The 25,928-nt window shown below is 36.4% G+C and overlaps 1 protein-coding gene across 2 annotated transcripts in view; it reads right to left on the reverse strand.

The window, feature by feature from the left end:
- Positions 1-25,928, reverse strand: part of LOC150097028 (ubiquitin-conjugating enzyme E2Q-like protein 1) — a 163,419-nt gene that overhangs the window by 26,588 nt on the left and 110,903 nt on the right. For both annotated transcript variants that reach the window (XM_090408130.1, XM_090408131.1), the window contains exon 3: positions 15,874-16,840. In XM_090408130.1, the coding sequence (XP_090264256.1) occupies positions 15,916-16,728 (813 nt within the window). In that variant the 5' untranslated portion in view covers positions 16,729-16,840 and the 3' untranslated portion in view covers positions 15,874-15,915. The remainder of the gene's footprint in view (positions 1-15,873; positions 16,841-25,928) is intronic.

The following is a 25,928-nucleotide window of genomic DNA, read 5'->3' on the forward strand; positions in this document are numbered from 1 at the left end:
CGACTGAGATTAATGTTTTGGTACGGTACACTACATTCAAGTTCCAGCTCGTGCCTTTTGATAAAATGGTAAAATAATAATTGATCAACATCCATCATCTTAATGGACAACTTGTAAAATACAAAAAAATCTTGTTTGTTAAGATATTATTTATAGTTTTGAATAAGAAGAGGGTCGTTCTAATATTCCTGCTAGAGGTGCAAGGGAAAACACAGCGACGAGACTTATTTGCGTGTGTGTTCCACAAGTACTGAGATTTCGAGCAAATCTATATTCTAATTTGAAGGAGAGGTCCGCTAATCTCTGACCTTAAACGAATTACTCGATTATTTTTCACCCTGTGGTGGCCATCATACGCTACTTTCAAGAAGCATGCGTTCTCCTACACATACACACCCTCCATCCAAAAAGAAACCGAACTTTTAGAAAATAGAAGAAAATAGTGGCGCCACCTGTTGTATCTTTTTGTTGCCGAAAGCAGCAATCTTCATTGGTGTTGTGTCAACTGTTTATGACATTTGTTTCATTAGAAGCCGAGGTATAGTACCAAAAGTGACAGTGTGTTTTGACGAAATTCATGATACGCGACGAATTCTCGCTATCAATCGCTTCAAATCTTCGAGATGAAACTCATCATTGACCGTTTGCCAGGCGGAACGAATTCTTTGTGGATAATGCCCTTGGAATCGCAGAAACAAATCAGCATTGTCTTAACTTTTGACTTCTCCAAGAGACTTTTTTTCGGATGCCTCTTCTGATGGTCTCCACTCAGCACTCTGTTTCGGGCTCATACTCAAAACACCACCTTTTCACCAATAACAATCGTTTCAAAGAAGTTTAAGTGCTTACGAGCGGTTTTAATGAGGTCCTTGCAGTGTTCACTTCGATACATTTTTTGGTCGTCGATCAACTTGTGGGGAACAAATCGCGAATTCAATTTACGAACTCTCGGTCAAATTGTGTACAGCTGATTTTGGAATCCCCAATTCATCTTCAATCAATCTCAATGATGATTTTGGGTTTTCTTTGATGAAATCAGGCACTTTTTGGATGTTAACTTTGCTCAGTCCAGTTTTTGGGCAGCCTGGCTTTTCATTGCCCTCAAGTGTCTTGCGACCACTTTGAAATCGCTTAAACCACTCGTCAACTTGACCACGGGATACGCATTCATCACCGTATGCTTTTTGAAGCATTTGATGCGTTTCGGTAAAACTTTTACCAAGTTTAACACAAAAGTCAATCGCAGCTCTCTGTTTGAAACTCATTTTGCGACCGTTCGTCAAAACACACTCTTGGCACTATAACTGGGCTTTTAATGAAACAAATGTCATAAACAGTTGATACAACATTAATGTGAAGGTTGGCGCTTTCGATAACAAAACGATACAACAGGTGGCACCATTAGTTTCTTATATTTTCGAAAAGTTCGGTTTCTTTTTGGACAGAGGGTGTTATAAAATATAATAGACTTAGAGAATCGGATGTGTTGTTATTATTATACACGTACAGTTTATCCATTTGAGTTCAACACATTCGTAGAACAAATTCCAATGATGGAATGTTGTAGAAATTAATATCAAAAAAAGAATTATCGGAAACAGAGCAAAGTCTCGTACAAAACTTATATCGGCGTTGTCACAAAAGGCTTGAGTAAAAAAAAAAAAACAATGAAATGTAATATCCAACTAATTACGTTGCAATGTTGAAATACTTCTTCCTAATCCTGGATCAATCCACTGATGGATGAAGGTCCATCTCTCCCGATTCTTTCCATTCCATTCTATTTTCAGCGTTTCTCATACATCTAGGAAATCTTAACTCATCTTGACATGCTTCTTCCTTGGGTCTTCCTCTTTGCGTACTATTATCCACAAGTCTCCATTCTGTTAATAATTTAGGACATTTTGTTTTATCTTACAGTGCCAGCCTACCTCCAGTTTAGAATGCATAACACATTCGACAATATTCCCACACACGTTTCTTGCTCTTATCAAACCAGAGGTCATCCTGTCTCCATGGTAACTTTCAATTTGAGAACCGTACTATAGTTAAATTTCATATTTAACTGCCATATATAATTACAGGAAGTGCCTCCATAGCTCAGTCAGTATAGACGAAGCCCATTGGTTGGAAAGATCTGGGTTCGATTCCCGTCCAAGACGTGAGAAACCTTTATCTGGTCTCTTTCGACTAAAGGTGAGTTAGCCGGTCTCATACGGAGGTGAGGGTTTTTTCACTCGGAAACTCGGGTTTTTTGTTCCTCAGAACAGGCAGACTGGCCAATAGAACACACGGTAACCCTCCCCTTATCCCCGTATTATGGGTAGGAAATCCAAAGATACTTGGAAGGCGCTTAACCTATTTGTTGCTGTGAGGCTTACTTTGGTGGATAAGATATTGTTAGTAAAGTTGTCTTGCGTAAGTGGAGGAATCGATACCGGAAGTTTTACGAAAGTTTCGAACGCAGAAAAGAATGAAAAAAGGTCGCGGTCCCATCACTCCTGACAGACTACATTCTCTAATACGACGTTTTGAGAAAACTGGAAAGTTGTCAGATCGCCCTCGTACATGCAGACCAGTGTTATCCGAAGCCCGCACCAGCGTTGTGGTATCGCAAATGAATGCCCTAGTGGCACAATCAACAAGCGGTGTAAGCAGTGCACGGGAAGCTGCAAGAATCACAGGTATGGCAAAAATGTCACCATTCCGCATCTTTCATGGTGCGTAATCATCACACCACCAAAGTAAGCATCACAGCAACAAATTTTTCTTTTCACAAAAAAAAATTCTGTTACCCCCCCCAATGACTGGGAATTTGCACGCATTCATTACTAACTGTCAGCAGTACATCCTGCGTTTTATCGAACTCTCATTTGCACGTATTTGCAAATGATGCGTGGTACAGAGTCCTCTATCTGTGAAAATTTGGAGTAACTTTTTTCTCCCCGCCAAAAAATAAAAATAAAAAATCCCTCTCCTTGCGATTCACTTTCGTGCAAACCGCACTCTAATATACCAGTTTTTGTAATTTTTATGAATGATTGAAATATCTAGGAACTTATGGGACACCCTATATGTGTATATATTTCAAGGTTTGAATGTTTGTTTCATCTATTCTCTGTTTCTAGTGATTTGGGGATAGATGGGTGTAATAAAGTGAAAAGTCAAAGTCCATAAAGGTCAAACAGAGGTTTATTATATTCACTCCTCTTCTCTAAAATTTGTCCAAAAGTATAAAAATGATCAATGATGCCATGATTATGTGTAAACAACGCGTCCTGAAGTTCTAATTGCATATATTCGATGCATTTTTCTATTATTTATTGTTTGCAAACGCTTTATATACTGTTGACAATAAACAAATGGGCCTGTAATTTTTGAAATTTTCATTTTCACATTTTTCGTAAATAATTATTATTGCATTGCTTCAGTATCCATACTTCAGCCCCACTGTCTTCCCAGATTTCAACCATTTTTACTTCGATCCCACGGGTAGAAATCATTAAGTAGATAGAAATAAAGTTGAACTTTTGCGCATAGAATAATTATATATATATATATATATATATATATATATATATATATATATATATATATATATATATATAGCGCGCGCGCGCGCACACACACACACACACACACACACACACACACACACACACACACACACACACACACACAGAGAACTTCAGTATTATTGCCACATTCGCTATCTCTTACGATATTACTTAGATGGTGCAATCAGGAAAACAAGAACATCATTTCCCAAAGCACAAACTATTCTTCAAAACACTCAAGTCGGTGATTAATGAAACTCAGAAAAACAAAAACTGAAGTATGAGCTTTGCCTTGAGAGTGGTAGCAAATCCTCAACATTCGCGTAACTGCTGAATGACTTTGGAACATTACGCAATGGCGAAAAAGGTCCAACTAATGGCTGAGATTGAGGGAAATAAATTGAGATTAATGGAACTCCCGTCATCAATTACTGACTCACTTATCCAACAGGCAGTGAAAGGAAACATGCGCATTGAGAAACAAGGAAATATAATCCCAGGTGAATGTGAGAAGAACGTCAAAAATTGTGCAGCTATTCACTAACTGAAGGAAGGTATAAAGGTTACGCTAGAACAAAAGCCAACAACCTGCCAATAAAGAGAGAGTTTGGCGTAGGAGGAAAGGAGAGAGCATTAATCACTGACCTCATATATTTGGATGCTTCGAGCTTGATTATTATACCAAAAGTTCCTTCTATTTTGGGTTTATTCTTATCAAACAATTACCATATTGACACAACTATGGAAGTTGTTACATGGACGTGTAGAAGGCCCATTTAATCTATTTTTAAAATTTTTCGTGTTCATTTTCTGTGTCCGTGATTTAAATCCGCTAAACGCTCATGCCTTTTCTTCAATCCCTTTATTTCATCTACATTCACTAAATCTGAAACTGGAGAACCAAAATCATCAGACCCAGTCGTTTAACAACATCCTCTTTTCTATTTTTTCCATCGCTTAATTACCAGAATAAAATTTTCGGTTATTCTTTTTGCAGTCAAGTAGTGACTGCTTCTTCGGTTTGGTCATGATGTAAAAATCGATGGCCGTGCACTACCTTTTAAAAGACCGATAAAAAGTGATAATCACTTGGAGCGAGGTCTAACCCTTGGGCAATAGTAATCCATCTTTTTATCTCACATGAGTGCATTAATTCAACATTGTGTGTTATCGAAGTTGTCAGGCCTGAACAGTCTTCAACCAAACCACTTCGAGCACTTGTGTTTGGCCTATACACTTCCTCTACACTGTGCAAACCTCGAAGAATTTGATGACAGCAAGTTGTTCGTTAATTTGAAAGCAGAGCTGATGTGTTTACTCCTGACTGTATGACACACAATGACAACTAGCAACTGGGAACACGTTTAGACTTGTTTAGCTCGACTTAGCACAATTCTGACGCCTATCTTGGAAGAAAGGTACGTTTACTCTTTGATTTCACTCATTATCTATGCTGTTGTGAGTACTGAGTTAATAACTTAATACACTCTAATATATATAAATTATAAAACGATCCTGATGTGTTTTTGATAATTGAAATTTCAAGATAGTACTTTCTGACATCAAACAAGTAAAATGTCAAATATTTCCAATCAATATTTTCGTGTTCTATGAATAATTCATAACTTGGATAGAATGAAGCCGCCAAAAATCCATAACCTACATCTAAGCGTGCATATTTATGTCTCTAATATGGTACATGAATATTATTGTCATCCAGGACGGGAGGTCTGAAGTTGCTTAAAAAAATTTACCTCTTCAGTCTCTAGAATAGATTACCTTTCCCATCCAAGATATTAATGTGCTATATACTTCAACCTTTCGTGCGTGTGGAACTGTTTTTCGTTTATTTAAAAAGACAGTAAAGAAACTGTAATTCATCGGCTACTGCGTCAAAAGAAATGGTCTGGTCACGCAGACCCAGCTCTACAATTCTTTCTGTTCTCCAAATATTCTTTCCTCATAAACATTATTTCATTCTCTTAAATGTCCAAAATATTTCAAGCGGAAGCTTGCTAGTATATTTCAACACCTGCTAGTCTCATGGATTGCAAATATCCGTTTTTATCATTACATGTTTTTCAGCATTGTCTACAAAGCACTCGTTTCCTGTATTCTACTTATGTCTCTTTTTTTTTTAATCTCAACGTTTCTATTGCTTAAGATAAAATGGACAAAAAAGTAACTTGTATTAATCAAAAGCTTACACTTCAGTGTAAGCTTTTGATTAATATCCGAAAGTAGATTACATCATTAAAGAAGCTTTGGCCCAGTGAAATCCTTCTCGATACTCTAATCTAAACTTCAATCACTAGAAAGTACACGTATCAAATATTTGAAGTTTATCACTCATTTTAAAGAAGTGCCCACTAATTCTAATACTGTTCATTTGTACATTTTCTCTACGATATAAAATCATTTTCCCCCTCTAAATCCATAATTACAACAAGTAGATATTTTCCAAATTTCCAGTTTCTCCCTATTTCTCTTACAGCAAAAAGCAAATCAAAGTTAGTTGGTCTTTGTCTAAACCGAAATCGTTCTCCTCTTAGACTGTCTTCCATTGTATCCCTTGTTCTCGTTATCCATTCATAAATCTTTGCACAGTGATAGAATAATTTTATTCATTTATAATTCTTACCCTTCCTCCTTGAGCCCTCTTTATACTGGGACAATAATCCCCTTGAAGTAACGATCAGGTGACTTGAGATCATTCTAAAGATGTCACACAACCATTTTAATCCTGAACTACCAGAAACACATCAATTCAGCAGGCAATCGTTCTGTCTCTGAGGATTTTCCATCCATCTCCCTTGATACTTCAACCAGCTCTGCGGACCTATTTCCCTATTATCTCTCTCATCACTCTATTCATTCTAGTGTATTTCATTAGTCTTTTCATCTTTAACACTCATCCATTTTAGCCGCATCATCCTAATCTCTCTTTGGCTCTTAACAAGATTTCCATCTCCATATATAAACTTGGTCGTTCCTTATTGATTTTCATTAATCTATATAATATTTTCTATTAATATCCTTCTTTGTGTAAATTTAATCCCGCTATCTTTTCGTTCTTTATTTTTGCATGGCCTTTTATCTCATAGAGAATGCTATCGTTATTTACTCATTAATAGTGTGGTAAAGTGTAAAGTACTGCCAGCAGCATTGTGATTTACAATATGTAAAATTAATACTGAGAATAAGTAAAGCAAGGAATTATGTTCGTTAATTGCTTGGGTTCAACTGTTTTTGCAGAAAACAGAAGTACGTTTCTAGTAGAACATGCATAGCTGGGATCCGAATCTAACTTTCAGTTAACAGAAAATGCATCAAACATAATACGGGAAAATTTCAAAGACGTATCTTTTCAGACTGCAATAGCGAGAAATATTATAAACACATGGGATGTGTAAATAATAAATAACCGAAAACGAGGAAATCATCAGAAGTCAATATAAGTTTATGCGCCACACGCACACACATGCAGATAAGGTAAAATTCAAAATGTGTTCAGAATTTACAAAATACACATACAATTTACTGGCACACATTCAAGGAACACAGAGAAGAAAGAAATATGGAAGTGTCACTTAAAAAAAAAACGAAATTTTCAGTTTCTGATACAATGCATGTGATAGATTATGCATACATTTCGGATGTGACTAGAAAACCATTAATATGCATTCTATCTGGAAGACGATAGATGAAAGAAAGGGAAATGCCTTTCTCCGAAATTATCTGGCACAGATTTGGAAAGCAGCAGGGAAGTAAAGTTATTATAATAACAGAATTAAATACCAGCATGGCTCTGTAGTAATTTCAATGGCAATACGAGGGTGGTCTGAAAAGTTCTCGGCCTCAGCCATAGATGGCAACACTATCGGCACTATTTTATTTTTCTAAGTTGGTACATCGATCATAAGCATCCATGTGAAATTGCAAGTCATTCTATCAAGTAGTTTGTTTTATACAGATGTCAAAAGCAAACGTGTTGTCTGTATCCTGTGAAATGGATAAAATTGAGGATCATGAGGTTATAAAATTGTTTGTAAAAGAAGGTTTAACGTCAAACGAAAAAGTTCATTCAAAGTTCATAAAAGCTTATGGGCACTCTTCTCCTTCGTTTTCGACAATTAAGAAATGGGCTGTCAACTTTAAACGTGGCCGTACCAGCCTTGAAGAACGCCCAAAAAGGTAACAACACCAGAAATCATTGATCAAGTGCACGATATGGTATTGGATGACCGGCGAGTCAAAGTAGGTGAAATTGCTGAGACTATAGGGATTTCCAAAGAATGTGTAGGATATATTTTGCATGAAGAATTGTAAATGGAAAAACTTTGTGCAAGTGGACGAGACTTGGATTCACCATTACACAGCAGAATCCAAACAGCAGTCAAAAGAGTGGGAAGAAGCCGGTTGTTCAGCGCTAGAAAAGACAAAGTCGGTTCCATCAGCAGGAAAGGTCATGGCATCGGTGTTTTGGGATGCTAAAGGCATTTTGTTTATTAATTATCTTGAAAAGGGTAAAACAATAACCAGGGAATATTATTCCGATCTTTTAACCAGACTAGACAAAAACATTCGTGAGAAAAGACCCGGTTTGCAGAAAAAAAATCATCTTTCATCAGGTCAATGCACCTGCCCACAAAAGTGTTTTGGCAATGGAAAAATTAAGGGATCTGCACTATGAATTGTTGGAACATCCGCCCTGTTCCCCAGATTTGGCTTCCTCTGACTTCTGTCTCTTCCCAAAACTAAAACTTTTCCTCACTAGTCAGCGTTTTTCTTCGAATCAAGACGTGATTGCAGCTGTAGAGGGGTATTTTGCGTATCTTACTGAGAACACTATAGGGACGGGATGATGGCGCTGGAGCATCGCTGGAATAAATGAATTAGTCTTAAGGGAGATTATGTTGAAAAATAAAAATAATTTTGAAATTATAAATTCGTTTTTTCATTGTTAGGCTGAGAACTTTTCAGACCACCCTCGGATCTGCAGTAAGATCTTATAAAAACGATTCTAATAACAAATTGGAAGAACTTTTACTGGGATTTTTTTTTCCAATTCTGGTATTTGTCGGCTAATATGTTTTTTGTCTTCCGGTTAGAAACTAGAGTTTGTTTCATGGACCCAGGTAAACATTAATTAGCATTAGGAAAAAGTGCATCTTATCTATCACGCAGTATTAATGCACTCATCCTCGGTGATGGTGAGAAGTGGAGACCTACTATCTACTAATTCCTCCCCTCTCCAAAAAGGGGGCCAGGATTAAAACGTGTTGCCTACTCCCGATGGAGAATGAAGGCAATCGAGTTTTCTTTTTAATTAAAAATATTTTGAAAGTCAATGGAAGGTTTGGTTATTTTGAGTCTTCAACGAATCAGTCCAAGTGGGAGCTACCATCTAGTAATGAGACGAACCAACCAAGTAAATGCAAACCTTTCCAAACGACATATTTTTATAAATAACTTTGCGGGTCATAAAATGCATGACTGCGATAGCTAGTATCATTATCACGAAACTTCATGTTAATTTGGATTTCATGGAAATGTTTAAATACACCGGAGTTTTGAAACAATCACTGGCCACACGATGAGTTAAGTGGATCTCTGCAGGATGGAAATGCCATTTGAGTTGAATTATTCGAATGAGATATAGCAGGAATTCAATGCACTATCGATACTAGCTGGATAACGTAGAATATGAAAGCCTACGATCCTGGTCAGTTTGGATATTCAAAATGCTTAGAAATAAATTCAAACTTGAAATCCCCAAGTAAAATATAAACATACTTGAATCAAATGATTTGAATAACTTTAAGAAGAGATGGATAGTGGCCTCAGGATTTTAAAACTGGGAAAGAAATAAACGACCTGCCCCCTAGTGATTTTTGTTTAATGATTTGAATTTCATTTATTCGTATGGGTTCCCCCAGTTCCTATCCATCCGTTAGGAGTGGTTGATCCTTCCTAATGAGGGATTAAATATATATTTTATGACTGTAAATCCGTGTGTTCACGGGCCGGTTTGCCTGTTCTGAGGGACGAAAAACCCGAGTTTCTGGGTGAAAAAACTCTCTACCACCGTATGAGGACTGGCTAACTCACCTTTAGTCCAAAGAGACCAGATAAAGCCTCACGTCATAGATGGGAATCGAGCCCAGGTCTTTCCGACCAAAGGGCTTCTTCTATACCGACTGGGCTACGGAGGCTCAATTATTTGAATAGGAGTCATCCATGTTTAAAAGCAACTTTTAGCATGGAATATGTCCTAAAATCCACTTTATTCTGAAACATTTTTCTTCTAAGCCCTTTTTATAACCACCGTTAGTTACATGCCTTCCCCATTGTTTTTCTTTGTTGAAAACGTTTTTTGTTATCGGGTGTCAACATTCTCCAACCATCTCCACTAGGTCATCCTTCCATCTTCTCTGGCAGTCCTGGCATTCGTCGTCTTTCGTAAGGATGCCACTGGTGATCGTCTTTGTCCATCTATCGCTTTTAATCTGTGCAATATGTCCTATTCATTTCTATATCCAACACTTTTGTTTCTTTTCTTATATCTTCATTCCTTGTTTTGGAAGCGTTATCAGCGCTAAAATTTAGGCATATGAGCTTATATATGTGCCACTGCCCAGATGTGTGATCTTGAATTTGGAAGAAAGCATCTGCATAACAGAAGGCATGTATAATAAATTTAGTTTAATCCTTTATCCAAGTGTAAGCAAACAAAGTCTGCGCCTGAAGTATCTTCAGGACTGAGGTAACTCGTGGTAAAGGTGGACCAAGCTCCCATCACTCCTTCTCTTCAGTATCTCCCATAATGCAAAGCACATCTCCTTGCGGATATGTAGAATGCTATGCATTAAGGGAAGGGTCACTACCCAGACCGGTTTCGACTTTTATTGAGGTCTCGTCAGTGGGAGCCAGATCCGGAGGTGGTGATACCAAGGTGCAAGCAACGGAGAAGTCATATTTACCTATACGAGTTGCCAAAAGGTGCTTCACCTTATTATTAAACTACTCTGGATTTAGAGAGTTTAGATTTAAATTACTCTGGATTTAAATCCAGAGTAATTTAATAATAAAGTGAGACACCTTTTGGCAACTCCTATAGGTAAATATGACTTCTCCATTGCTTCCACCACCTCTGGGTCTGGCTCCCATTGACAAAGGTCGTAACCGGTCTGGGTAGTGGCCCTTCCCTTAATGCATAGCATTATACATGTCTGCAAGAAGATGTGCTTTGCAATATGGGAGATACGGAGACAAGAAGTGATGAGAGCTTGGCTCATCTTTACCACGAGTTGCCTCAGTCCTGAAGATACTTCAGCCGTAGACTTTGTTTGCTTACACTTGGATAAAGGAATAAACTAAATTTATTATAGTCTAACCGAGTGGGAAAAAAAACTTCCAACAGAAGGCATGTATGTATTTGAAATAGCCAATATGCATAAAAGAGAACATAAGATTGGAAAAGCTAAAGGAATAATCAAAAAAGGCCTGCAAGTGAAGGCCGGGATGAACAAATACATAAAAAATACAAACACAGTTATTCAAAAAATTAAGAGTTGTCTTTACAGTCCTAAGTCGATGTACAGAGAGAAGGAACAAAAAAGCTCTCAATAAATAGACAGGCTGATACGTTTGTTTGTTCTGTAAACAGCTGTTCGAATAAAAAAAATAGGTCTATAGAAAGAAAAACTTTCTAACTAGTCCTGACATAGCCTCTTACCACTCCCCTTACTTATTAATGGCAAACTTTAGATTATCGCGTGAATGCTACCACGAAGCTAAGATAAATATCCTCTAGGCTAAGTTTTAGTTATTTATAGAGCACAAAGAAACAAAGAGAAAAAATATCCACACGATCATTTGTTTTTATGGAAAAATCCATCTTCGGTTTATAAACTTTGATGTTGATAAACAAATTTATTTCAGTGAGACTTTTTTATATAAGAAAGGAAGGCAACATTAATCTTCTGTCTGAAGAAAAAATGTTACTCTTTGTTCCATAAGGAGTCTACTGTGTGTCAAGGAAATTCTGATGGCTGTAATTTATAGTAAGGAGGATCAATAAACTTCCATCTGAGACAGTCTTGAAATGCATTATTTATAATAATCCATCTTTATAAATGTGCTAAACATTAATATAATGAAATAAATAGAAATGGGCACGAAAATACAAGGTGTAATAATATAAATTTCGATGCCAATGATATTAACCCGTGAATTAGCAATAGGAAATATCACCAAGTAATGTTTATGACAGTTGAAGAAAGTTGCATCTTAACATTGCAAACTTCATGTTAAATGTATTTCCAAGTAATCGGTGTACTTATGATTCATATTAATCATTTAGTGGACCTGCCTAAATTATTTTTGTGAAATCAGCCAAAAATATTTCTTCTGCATACGTCTCCATAATAGCATTAAGACTACCGCTGGCAGTACCTTTCAGATGAATTTATACGCTCAGTTAGCTTCGCATTAGGAACACTCAACTAATACCGTCTTGATCCACCTCTCTGTGCAATCAGGGCTCGCAGACGCGAAGGAACAAATTCCACAAGGTGAGATGAATTCGTTGTCGTGCTCCTCCAGCCACTCAGTAATTATACGAACCCGATGCCAAGGTGTGTTGTCTGTTGAAAGCTGACACTGTGGTCGGGGTAGACTGCCTGCAAATAAGATTGGAGATGGAGGCTAACAGCTCCCTCTAGCCATTATCGTGGATTGTTGGTCTCAGACCAACCCTTGTTGGTCTGAGGATGTGTCGAACTGTCCGACTGTTGTACTGGTGGGTGAGTTGTGTGACTGTTACACGTCGTTGCTGAGATACCAGTTGTGACATCCGACGCTCACCTCTGGGATCAACGTCGCGTGGCTGACCAATGCGGGCCCTTCTGGATGTGTGTTCATGGTTAATCCAGTCCTGGTACAGCCTTGATACACTAGTACGAGAGCAACCAACAAGTGCAGCTATTTCCGAAATACTGTCACCTGCCCTCCCCCTGGGTCCCAGTTATCTGCCCTCAGTCAAACTGGCTTAGGTAGCCACGTTTCCCTCATTAGTGGCAAATGTGGTTTACTGATTACGTACAGTGTGTGCCCATTTATAGCAGCCGTACGCGATGTGGATATCACATATTCGCGCAGAATATGCAAATCGAGGAAGTGGGAGTTTCCTAATGTCAAGCTAATTCAGTGAACATGTATATTCAGGGATCATGCGTTTATTATCAAATCCTAGCACGACTTTAGCTGGTAGGCCGCCTTATCACTGTGAAGCTTCCATTAGTCAGCATATTTGTCTAAGACCAACTCTCATCATAATATGAGACTTTTAACTACTGCTTCAGTTCGCTATTGTCGGTTCATTTTTGGAATGATTTGCCAGTTTTGCTGGAAGGGAAACGCAAATTAGAAAAAACAAAACATCAGCACCATCTAAGGTCCGTTAACTTGGTCCTACTTGAAAGCGTTCTAGAAATTGTCTTTGGTTACAGGGAACAAAATTCATTCAAAGTGTCCTGGACGATGAAAGCTTGCACACAACGTTGGAGTTAAAGCAAAATCTTGTTTAACTGGAGTTAACAACGCTATTCAAATCGAAACTGAATGTATATAAAATCCGATTAGATACCTGTTCAATGAATTGGATTATTACTAGATTAGATTGCGAGATTAATATAATCTCGGACGTTAACTTTTAATTCTTGAATAAAAAGAAATTGTTTTTGATTTCAATAGCGATTATCATATAGTATTTCAAGGACATCATTAAATACTATAAATAATAATGTTAATTATCAATATGTGTGTGTGTGCGTGTGTGGACAATGCATGATATAACAGTAAAACTCTCGAACCAGAACGAATGAATGCAAGCAAAGCATGATTAGCGTAATCTTGAAATTGAGTGGCCTTTTATGAAGATTTCTTCGGACACACACTCGATTCGTGTCCTTTGACAATGAATTTAAATCTTTTGTGGTTTTATTCAATGTGAAGATCTAAACTGACTAATTTTAATCAATTAATATCCGCAATGGTGTATGGTTTCCACAATTCACAGTTGCAATATCAAAGACTTTTGTTATCGTAGCCAAATATTGTTAATTGATTCTGAATGAGCTATTTTGGCAGTTTATCAAGACAGTTTTTTCTCGTGTTCTTCGCGTTGTTTTCCTCCCCAAGGATGTAACGCAGTTTGGTTATTTTACATTCATTTCCTATCTGATGGTAACAAAACAGACATTATGGCTTCTGGTTTTATCTTCAGAACCTTTGTTATGTGTATTCGTATGACTTCATCCTAATATTCCCTTTCCAGAATGAGTCACGACAAACTGAGGCATTATTATTATTATTCCTGACACCACAGACATTTGTCTGTTTTATCAATGATTCGTTTTTACTCATTTATCCACAATAATGGATCAATATCTAATTTAATTCTCGCTTCAGAATACAGCACAAAATAACTTAAATGAAAAATGACGTCAATCAATTAACTGAATTGAGCAGTGCGTATCTACAGCTGCACAAACTTCTCAGAAGCTATTCTGCTCACAATTGCAACCGGCAACAAAAATTGAACTTACATCAACACCAGTGCATCAAAATACAAAGGTCAATGGATTTACAATTTAATTAGTACTGAGCTGGGAATTCTAGTTTCGAGTGTTTGATATATGTTAAGTCAGCAATTCAATACTGCTAATAATTTTGAATATATATAATAAAAAGATAAAATATTAAATTTTTGTTATTAAAATACAAAAATAAAATGAAAATTCTCAATTCTTGTATAACTCCGGATCTCTTAAAATACATTATAGGAAAGCCGAAGGTAACATTCTTGAAACACAGGTATAAGGAACTATCCTAGTCTCTGATGATGTAAAAAAAAAAGTAACTCTCTCTCTCACTCACGTTATTATTTTAAAATCAACGAATTTATCTTTCTATGCTGACTATCATTCTTATGTTAGGCTAAAAATATCACAAAGGCAAAGATGGGATTTATAATACAAACTGTCAAGGGAAATTTGCGCAAAAGCAAAAGTAGCTGAAATATCATAATTCCAACCGGAGGGGTCTCACTGACAACGAAATCGATTTTGGAAATACGAAAATAGGAGGAAGGCAAAGATGAAATTTTCTTTATTCTCCTCTGAACAATAGTCCACATTTAAAACTTCTCAATACTAATTTGGTGTTTTCCCGAAGCAATGAAGGTTTCTTTGCCTTCACAAGTGAGACAGAAACGTTGACTATTAATCCTGCCTAGTACTCGGTTAGTTGATGTTCTGGTTACTGTTTAATTAATACAATTCATAGAAAATGCTTTAAACGTGAATTGTAATTACTTTTAGCAATATTCAAAGACTGTATACTCTATCAGAAAAACAGGTAAAAAAAAAAAGAAACTTTTTTTTAAAAAAAACGTTAATTACTATTCTAATTTGCTTAAGTTTCTCTAAATTTACCAGAATAGTTCACCTGTTTGTTAGGATTCGTTTTATTTAGAAATGAACTTAAGTTATAACTACTTTTACATTTACACATTATACACACACACTTATGAGTCAAAACATTATACCACCCACCCACCCACCCCGTTTTCAGCCAATTAGCTTGCACAGAATCAGGACAAGATAGCGGTATCCTGGTATGCAAATTGTTATGGACATCACTGGGTCTTCTCATCCGCTAAACCGAATTCAAATGCGGATATTTCCAACTAGTGAAATAATTTATTGGAAAAATATTTCAGATTAGCATTGAAGAACGGTACCTTTTTAAAATATCTTAAAAATTCTCAAATTGCTAGATGCAAAGGACAATTTAATTACTAACTTATGATTTCCAAGCATAGTAGTCAATATAACGAAGTCAACGTGAATTACTCGGAACTTTTAAACTTCACGTATTAAAGAAAAAAGAAACGAAAAATTTCGATTAGTATAAAAAAGATTTTTCATAATTGCAGGCCTAGTTGGCCCTCATCATTAACGTACCCATTACGGGGATAGACGATTGCGAGTATCTTTCGGAGCGAGGAAAAACGTTCCATGTTTAGTCCATACAACGGCAGGCCTTCCGGGTTATAAAATAAAAATTTTAAAAAAATAATTAATAAAATATAATCCCTTGCCCTTCGAGAGACTTACAACTTTTCGTGGGTGGGAGTCATGGCTATCTCCCTTCAAAAAATACGACACCATTTAGGGATCTTTATGCAGTTCTTATTCGATCAATGTGCGACGGTGTTAACGTCAATTATTAATTTTATTAGAAAACTTACCGGAAATTTAGGACGTTCTCTTTATTTTATTTTTTATTTTTTTTATCCATCTGCAAGCGGTGGGGTAACCCAACCATATTTCTCGTGCGTTTTAACAAGACTTCGAAAGGATGCTTCGGCAGATTTCCGACTGAACTCTTTACCACTTTTGCACTTCCGAGCGATCCTCCCTTGTCCCTTCACGAGACTGGCAGCAAACTGCATGACCACGGCTTCGACAGTGTAAGCGCTGGCCCATCCTCTTGGTGTTAGAAGTTCCATACAGATGGCGCCACCTTCCATGACGAACCCCTTTTCGATGTGTGGTGAAATCACACGCATGAAAGGCGGAGAGAAGGGGAAATTGTCCGGAAAGGTCAAGTTCAAAAGGACGCAACGGGTCCCTGTCTCTTGCATATCACGGTAGAAGTCCGATTCGGGGTCAATCTGGTACAACTTGATGTTCCACTCGAATAAGTTGTCGTCCGCTAGCTCTACGGTGAATGGCGGTCGGTCGGTATTCCGAGCATGTTTGTTTATTTCCTGGTACTCCTTCATTAGTCTTCGGGTTCGCACCGTCTGGCTGTGCTTCACCACGCTGTCGGAAACAACACTCGAACTTCTGGAAGACGACTTGGACTTGAACAGCACTCCCCGACTTGGAGAATTGTTGCAACCACCTTTTCCTGCTGCGTGAGCGCCATCTGCAGGGCTAATTTTAGCATCCCGTCTAGATCCCCTAGGACTAGAACAGTGTCCGAAGAAACGCAAGGCTGCCGACTGGTGACTAGGGGATTCAGACCCACCGTTTTTCCTCCCTCCTTCGTCGCTGAGTCTTTCCGATGGCTTAAAGAACTTCTTCAGCGCTGATGCCATGTTGGAAGTTCAAATCATACTGCTGGATTACCAAAAGGTCATCCTCACTGGTGTCAGAAGCTTCGATGAATGCCTGCCATACTCTCGTTCTCAGTGCAATCCATGAGGTTTACTGCAATAAAAAAATAAAATTTAAATTTAATATAAATGTATATTATATTTTAAAAATGAAATCTTATGTTTATTATAGGTATAACTAGTAAATTGGCAAAGAATAAACACAAACATATATGATAGAAATAGCCGTCACTATAAGTTCATCATTATTTCATTGTCAAATAATTGGATTTAAAATTGAAAACGGTTCCAAATTGACTAGAGAGCTTATGAGAAAACAATCTGCGATTTAAAAGTTGCACTGGTATGACAGCATCTGAAAGATAACCGCTAATGAGAAGTATGTTCATTCTTTTTCAGTGGTTTTGCCTGAAGGTTTCGTTCAGGCTGTTTCGAGCTGTTGTAGCAGCTCGAAACAGCTAGCAGGCCACTGATACCTTTATGAAAAGGTATCAGTGGCCTGCTAGTGATACCTTTATGAAAAGCACTAATAAAAGGCGAATAAAAAAAGCTTCTGGGCAGAGTTCGTGTCTGTTGAGTAGTGCTATATTTAGGCAACTCCCATGGCAAAGGGATTTATAATATCATATATTTCTGTAGCTTTATAATGCCAAATTGAAGAACCACTTAAGCGCATTTTCTTCAGTATTACTTACACAAGTGTGTGTGTGTGTGTGTGTGTGTGTATGTATGTATATATATATATATATATATATATATATATATGAGTTTAACCACTCGTGATAGTTGAAGAGAAAATTAAGGCTAGGGTGAGCTGTCCGTACTCGCTTTGGGAATAAAAGGAATTAGTGAATTTGTTTTTATTTACAGAAAAATCATTAGTATATATTCTTTTGGTTGGTCGATTGGTAGAGCCTCTGCTACTAATGGCTCACGCAAAAAGTTAAGCAAGTTTGAGCGCGGTTAGTAGTTGGAAGGGACAATCTTTCGATGTTGTTGGCACTCTCCATCGACGAGTTTTTGGACTCCCTGGAGATGTCACATAATAATAATAATAATTACTTTTATTTATTGGTAATAATATATTCAGAGGGAATTGGTTTTATCTACAATTTCTGGACTCTCTTCAATAATAACTTTCCATACAGACTGAGGGAGAAAGAAAAGCCTGAGCAAGAATCCTATGGAAGGCTTTAAATTATAGACGCTTTTTTTCCATCGGCGAAACTACAGAAAGGAGAAATCGACCTTTCAAGGGCATACTAGCTTCGCTTTTTCTGGAACTATTGGAAGTGAAAGTTCGACTATTGCCTACTCCATTCTTTCGAACAGTCTTTCTTTGTCTTCACAGTGAAAATAATCTTCAATTCAATGCGCAACTCAAAGACCGTCAAATTTCGGACTTTGTGTCACAAAGGATTCCATTGTTATAAATCATTTTGGTGGATAAATGTACACATAACTGCTCATTATCGAGAAGCGCGAATTTAAAACCCATAATAAATACAGAACAGTTGAAATATATCAACTGTAATTCTATCATTATGTTGGCCGAATGGCTAGAGTACCCGTTCTCCAATCAACAACTTGCGGATTTGAATCCCGCATTGGGGGATGTCCATGAATGTCTTTAGTAGGAAGATGCATTTCATCGCCTAGAATTGTTGGGATTTTTTTAAGTGCAGATGAGTTAGCCAGTATAGTAGGAAGATTGGGTTTCCGTCTAACAAAACAGGAAAAAAAGTAGGAACGAGAATACATAAAAATTTGCTTGCAAGGTGAAATTTGGGTGGAGCTACCGTGTAAATAATATTTTTGTCGACTGCCTTGGCGCTAAAAATTTCCTAAAATGAGTTTCAGAAGTTTGTTCCAGCTAACTGCATTTTTTAACTGTTAAAACCTAAAAAAAATCATTTCCCATCGATAGTTCTTCATTATGAAATTGATAATTTCCCTTGCAATAAGATTGAAACGCCGACTATATCTACAGGCATACTGATAAATAAATACATTAAAACGAAAGGAAGCCGTGAAGAATTAATTAGATTTGCGAAGTACGGGGTGCTAGAATTAATTAAATTCCCCATCATTCGTTAATTACCGAGCCCTCTTGTAATAGCCTTTTTGATTATAAGTTGGAAATTCCGATATATCTCGTCAAGGATAAAAACGTGTGGGAAACAAATAGGGCTGTGCTTTATGAAGTTCGATCGACTTATTTCTGTTGAATATACTAAAGAAGGCATAATTCTAACTCAAACAGACACTCATTTAACCATTCTACTACATTTACGAAAAGGTAAGCTACACTGATAAAGTTAAATGATATTTTAGCCGAAAGATTCGCTAAGTGAATTTACTTACCGACTACGAGTTAAACCGACGTCCGGAAGAACCTGAAAACTATTCTGCGTTTCATTGACAGCGGACTTTTGCAGTCATTTCAATTAAAGCGTTTAATGGTGCGTGGAAAATGTGGCATACATTTGTCGAATGTAAACAAGGTGAAGAGAACTTAATATGTTCGCGTATGGAGGTTGTCAAGGTTCTCCAGGAAAAGACTAATTCGTGCAATTTTCAAAGAAGCCGTAGCCTGGCTTGAGAATTAAATATCTGCGTAAACAGCTTCGTTGTTAGAATAACGACATTCATTACGATATGACAGGAAATGTTTGTGAGTATGCGCACGACATTCATTCCTCATGGTTCGAGAAGGAAGTTCAAAACGTAATTCTCCTGACCTAGATGAGCTGATCGCAGCAGATAAATTTGTTGTATGACATGATGTATGTCTGGTGTTAAAAACATTTCGTCATTCTATCATATCTCTTTCTATTGCTACAGGCGACAATGTGTAACATGCAGAAGGTGGAGAACTGGGCTGTGATAAAGTTTTTCCTTTAACTCAAGCGGTTGGAAGATTATTCATGAAGATATGTGAACCACGTACATAGTGAAGAATGTCAGTTACAATCCGTAGGGTGGGTGACAATTATCCAAAGGCTTACATAGGTTATGGGAGGGTCTGAAAGAATGTAATTCAGGTTAGTAAGAAAAAAATGGGGTTAAAGCTTTTATTTTTGTACAAAGTAAAGAATTTATCCACAGATTACTACAGATAAAACTTGAAGAGTGAACTATTAAGATGGCTATGATTTCATTCGCAGTTCTTTTCATCTTGAATGATATTCCCTTAACACGTATTTGCAATACCCTGAAAGCTATCTGGGAGTGATGGTTGACAGTCGACTGAAATTGCAAGGGCATATTGCTAGTGTTACAAAGGCTGCACATCATAGTGCTGCTATGATAAGAAGTTCTCTAACATGCAAGAATATGGAAGTCGTTATGCCACTGTATAAGGCACTGGTCAGACCACACTTAAGACTATTGTGCTCAGATCTGGTCACCTGGTTTTCAATGTGATGTGGAGACGTTGGAGAGGGTCCAGAGATGAGTGACTAAGACAATATCAGGAGTTTGGGATGCTGGCTATGGAGAGAGGTTGAAGCAATGTGGATTGCACTTTGGTGGATAGGAGGAAGAGAGGGGATATGATAGAGACATTTAAGTTAGTGAGAGGATAATCCAGAGGGGATTATAAAAAGAGTACAGGGTGAGAGAGGAAGAACCAGAGGTCATTCCTGGAAGTAAAAGTGTGGTGAAGGGTGTGATGAGTAGAATTTTTACATGGAGAACTGTTAGTGAATGGAACGCATTGATGTGTAATGCAAGGAATGTTGAGGACTTTAAGATTCGGTATGATAAATATGTTGTCAGTTGAATGAACCTCCCATAATGAGTCTGTCAACTCTATGGAAGGTGTACCACTAATAATAATAATAATATCCTTTTACACATTCAAGACAGTTTAATGCCTTTTGTCTCTGTATAATATACAAGTTCATTTGTTGGTGGCTAAGGTGGAAATAACGCAATTTATCAATGATCTTAGATCTTCAAAGAACAAAATAGGTTAGTTATCTATTAGTGGTAAGCAATAAGATGGCCATTGCTTTAATTTCAACTGTGCAAAAATATCCTTTTGAATTCATTCAAATCTGAATGTGAAAAAAAAGCCGAAATGCAATATCGTTCAGTGTTACAGCGCTAGTTTAAAATAAACTTGAACGATGTCAATGAAGAACGTCGGAGGTAGACGCTGGTCACGTAAGAGTTGAACCAAATGCTAGTTTATTCAATTTCTGTTTGTCTTTAACGGCAAAAGAGTGCGAAAATCCTCTTTATCAGTTATTCTGACGCAGTTAATTTCAATGAAAAGAATCCTAAATACGAAAGTATTTGTTTTGTAAACAAGCACCAATGAAGCATTGAAAAGACAAATTTCTGCAATTAAAATCTACAAAAAAATAATTCTAATAGACTTCAATATAATCAGGACTTCTTACACAAGCGGAAAGTTTAAAAACAGTGAACAAATGACAATTTCAAGTAACAAATTATCCGTGAAACCTTAATCGTAATAAATTAGGCGATCTAATTAATCTTATTAACTAATTAGCGGAATGCAATGAGGTACCAAATCACAGACTGAGCTTATTCTTTGACTCGGTGATTCTACAAAGAATAGTTGTTTCTTGCATGGTTAGTAAACTCTTTCCCCACTACACTGAGGAAAAAAAAAAAACAGATTTGCAAAATTATTTATTTGGAATGATAGAATTTCTTTCGGATTTTAATATTTTGCACGCAAACTAAATTTCTTTAAAAAAAACCAGGTAATTAAAAAAAACGAGACTATTTTAATTATTTTCTTAAAGGAATTTGACTGTGTGTGGCTGGTTGTGGTTGTTTAGAACAAAGGCAGCTCGTGCATAGGCACTGCGGAACTGCAGCACCCCCAATTTTTCTCGATATATAAATATATTTATTAATTTATTTATATTTGCTGGTAATATTTAATTTTATCATCAACAATCCTATACAATTCTCTTATTTTCTATAAAAAATAATAAAAAATCCATCTTGCAGCACTTAGGAGGGCGAAGGACGCTAGTAGCACTGTGTTTACCACAGTGTCATATTGTTACGGGCGCAATATTGCTAAGCTCGCATCTCACTATGACATATGCATGTCATAGTGAGATGCGAAATATACATACACACTGTACTTACAGTGTGTATGTATATTTCGAAAGTTGCAGCGCCCCCACGATTTCAAGCCACGAGCCGCTACTGGTTTAGAAGAAAGTCACAGCGATCAAAGTCTGGTCGTTTTACGGAGATAGAGATGGGGAAGGATAAACATGAGTTTCCTAGAGGAATCTTCCACCGATGTGTAAGATCTGTTAACTCTATTCTTTGCAACTTAGAACATTTAGTCAAAGAGATCAAATAAGGAATTTTTTTGAACTCGCTTCAAGCCTCCCATAAACAGGGGATGGAGATTTAATATCAGCGATATATTAATCTGATGTTATTAAAAAACTATTTTTTTCCGTTTTCGTACTGATTACTTTATTGAATTCATAAGTTTATTTTATTTCGTTATCATTCAATCCGTTTTTATATTTGGTTGCGCTAGAAGTGACATCAATTTCCTACATTGTCTCTTGGACTGCGCGCACACACACACACACCACATTTTTTTTAAAATCAGTTAAAGAATGCGAACGTAATAGTTTGGAAGTAGTAACGAGGATAAGGCGGTTACCCTTATTTCTTGAGGAAATATTTCTCAAGAAATGAGCTGTTTCAACATCACTATATTATCAAGGTCATACACAATCCCAAAATATCCCATAAAGCTCGCATCGTATACTGAAATCTTATGTTGTCCTGACGAATCCTAGTTGGTGTTGTTCATTTAAACTTTTATCAAATTCAACCCATTATTTTGATGAACAATTGCCAAAGGCCATGCAAAAAATTAGCATAACCTGTTTTTAAAACATTTAAGTAGTTTTTTTCTAAAATAGCACTTGAAACTATAATTCATCTACTTTTTCAGTTCTGATATTGATTGCATTCAGAGAATTTACGGCTGATTTTTCTCTGTTAAAAACAAGTTTTGTTTTAGTCAGATGTGACGTCATGCTTCATGAAATCTGCAAATAAATGGTATATAGCTGAGCAGGTGTGACGTAAGACATCTGTGTCACCATGGTAACACCAGGTTCAGTATACGTGACAAAGTAGTTAGCTAGGTGGTTTCGTTGTGAAGTTTATCTGTGGTAAATGCGTTTCTGCTACTTTTAAATGGTCTGCATTCGACTCCAACTTATCCCATAAATAGTTTTTTTTTTAATCGGGGGGGGGGGGGATTTAAAAAGTATGAAAAGAATCTGAGAGAGCATAAAAAGGGCCGTTTTTTGATAACATTTTCTTTAAATGACGTATCTACTTACATTTTTGGCTTATGATACTGTAGATAGGTATTTGTTATCATTTATAAAATAATTTCCTGTCATTTAGAACTGATTCGCAACTAAAATAGTCTGATATGAAACAAGACTGAGATGAAGGTTACATTTTATTAGAAATACCACTTATTAACTGTCATAAAATTCTATCCGGCCCGAGCGTTTTATCATATCGAAATGTTTCGCCCCTGAAATCTGGTCTGATTAGGTTTATCCCATAATAGAAATACTGCTAAAATTGTGTTTGATACGATTTCAAGTATCCAATTCCATTAAATATTAAATCAGCAGAGCAAAGTTATTACTTTCTCATTTGAAAACATTAATTCACGTGTGTTCTCCTCATATGGTCGAATGAAGGCAAAGTTCAGACTGCTCGAGAAATTACTGTACAAATTCGATATGCCAAGTTTCTCTAAAATCTGTCCAGCGACAGTAAAATTTGCATACAGAAAAAAAAGGAAGAACAAAATCTAACAGCTACTTATGCATAGCAAAAAGCACCTAAAAAATAAAAGCGATATTTCAGTATGCCGTGCACCAAAAGTCTCTCATATGCATTACACTGTCTGAAACAGCGTGAGTTCCACGGTCGATTTTCTAGCGTTATAGATTGAAAACTTCGATTGCCCGTGAGAGATCGACTAACTCTGGAACCGTTCGAAGATAAGGATTATAAAATCTTCGTGTAGTCCGCGACTAGAATTGAAATTATTACGGTGTTTTTTTTTTTTTTTTTTTTTTTTTTTTTTTTTTTTTTTTGGGAAGCCTAGCGCTATTGATGCAAATCCGATAAATTGTATTTGCCATATTCTTGTTTAATCCTTTGTCAAGTGTAAGCAAAGTTTGTGAGTGAAGTATTTTCACGACTATAATCACAAACATAGTTACAAAGCAAATTAAAACATGCCAAGAAATTAAGTGGAAAAATCCTTCTTACAGCTATCTCTGATCATCAGTACTGTATTTTAATATATGACTTTTCATTAATTCAACCTTGGTATCATTCTAGATCTAGCTTCCACTGATGAGACCTCAATAAATGTTGAAACGGGTCTGGGTGATGATCCCCTTCCCATAATGCATATTAATATACGTCTGAAGGGAAATGTGCTTTGCATGATGGGACACTGAGGCAATTGATGTGAAATCAACAGTCTAGCCTAGTTGCGAAGATACTTCCGCAAATTTTGTTTGCTTCCTATTAGGTAAAGTATTGAATAAGAACAATTTATTGGAAAGCATAATTTAGTTTGTAACCGAGCGAAAAATTTTCTTAGGACTATCTCGGATGCAAATACCATTTCCACAAATTCTTAGTCATTTCTTGACATGTATCCTTATGGGAAACACAGGTCATTGCTAAGATAGCCCAACGTAATTAAGTTTAGCTGATTAGTAATTTTTTATCAACAATTAATTTCCAAATTATTATTCATCAAACAGTCATCTAAGAAAATCAGAAATATCACGTAGGAAAATTTTGTCAACAGTGATTTGGACACCTTGCACGCAACAACCAATATCCGACCAGTACATGGCGAAACACAGATTCCTGAGCATAATAAATCTGAAACACTACATAACATTAACAAGGAATTACTTCAACATCACCTATCGGAACAACAGAGACACATATCGTATAACACGACCTACAACAACTCTCTACATCCCTACACCCTTCAACAACTCATACGGTTCTTTTGTGAGATCACATCAGATACCCACGCAACTCAACAACCTACCAAGAAATTTAAAACACATAGATAACTACAGAACATTAAAACACGAACTCTGGAAAATATACCAACAAAGTTAAAATACCATTAACACTAATATACACATCACAAATCACCAGCATCCGATGCCTACATCCCATCCATAAACAGCAACAACAACATAAATAGTGAAGGCTAAATCCCACTCTCTTCATAAAAGCTAACCCAAGCTTCGAAGTAGGTGGGATTAATCCGCCTCACTTATCTACAAGTAATCCTCATAATCAAAGACTGAAGATTATGTAACAAAACAATAATGAAGATACTGATAACATTAATCAGATGCAATATAGATGGAAAAAAGTATTATTATCAAAATTTTAATTCCAATGTCATGTAGAAAAAAAATCACATATGCAGCACTAAGGGCTGAATTTTGTAAAAATTACAAGTTGGAATGTCACTAAAGATGATTATTGTAATTGTGTAAACATTTTAGACATCAACATACTTACTCTAAAAGTATTTCATTATTATAAAAAAAATCTTTTTAATCTATCGTAAATATAGCATTGAAATACATTCGTGAAATATTGCAAAAAAATGCAGCATTCTTATTATAATTTATATATGTTTATATATTTGTACTTAATCTGAATTATGTATTTGTAAATACTCTGTATATGTATATATGAATGACAATAAACTTATTATATCATTATTATTATTATAACGGTGTCTCCATGGAGTCAGAAGACTCATCGCGAAAGACTCTACATTGACTCACACAATATCTACCATGCATCTCTTTAAATTCATTAACAGACGAAGCATTCCACATATTCACCACCATCCAAGCAAAAAATCTAGTCCTAACACCCTTGTTAACCACATTCTTGCACAATCTCCAGGGATAACCCCTCAGTCTCTCCCTTATTTATTTAGCGTATGGCTCACACATGAAAAGTTATATTACATTAATCCTTAATATATATATAAACATAATAATAGACATATGTAGTATAATAATACATAAATGTTCTCTCCCTTTTTGCACTGCACAGAAAAAACTCATCAGTAT

Source organism: Typopeltis vanoorti, chromosome 18 (genome assembly GCF_054136105.1).
Source record: "Typopeltis vanoorti isolate ZY-2024b chromosome 18, IOZ_Tvanoo_1.0, whole genome shotgun sequence".
In the NCBI taxonomy this organism is placed as follows: Eukaryota; Metazoa; Arthropoda; class Arachnida; order Uropygi; family Thelyphonidae; genus Typopeltis; species Typopeltis vanoorti.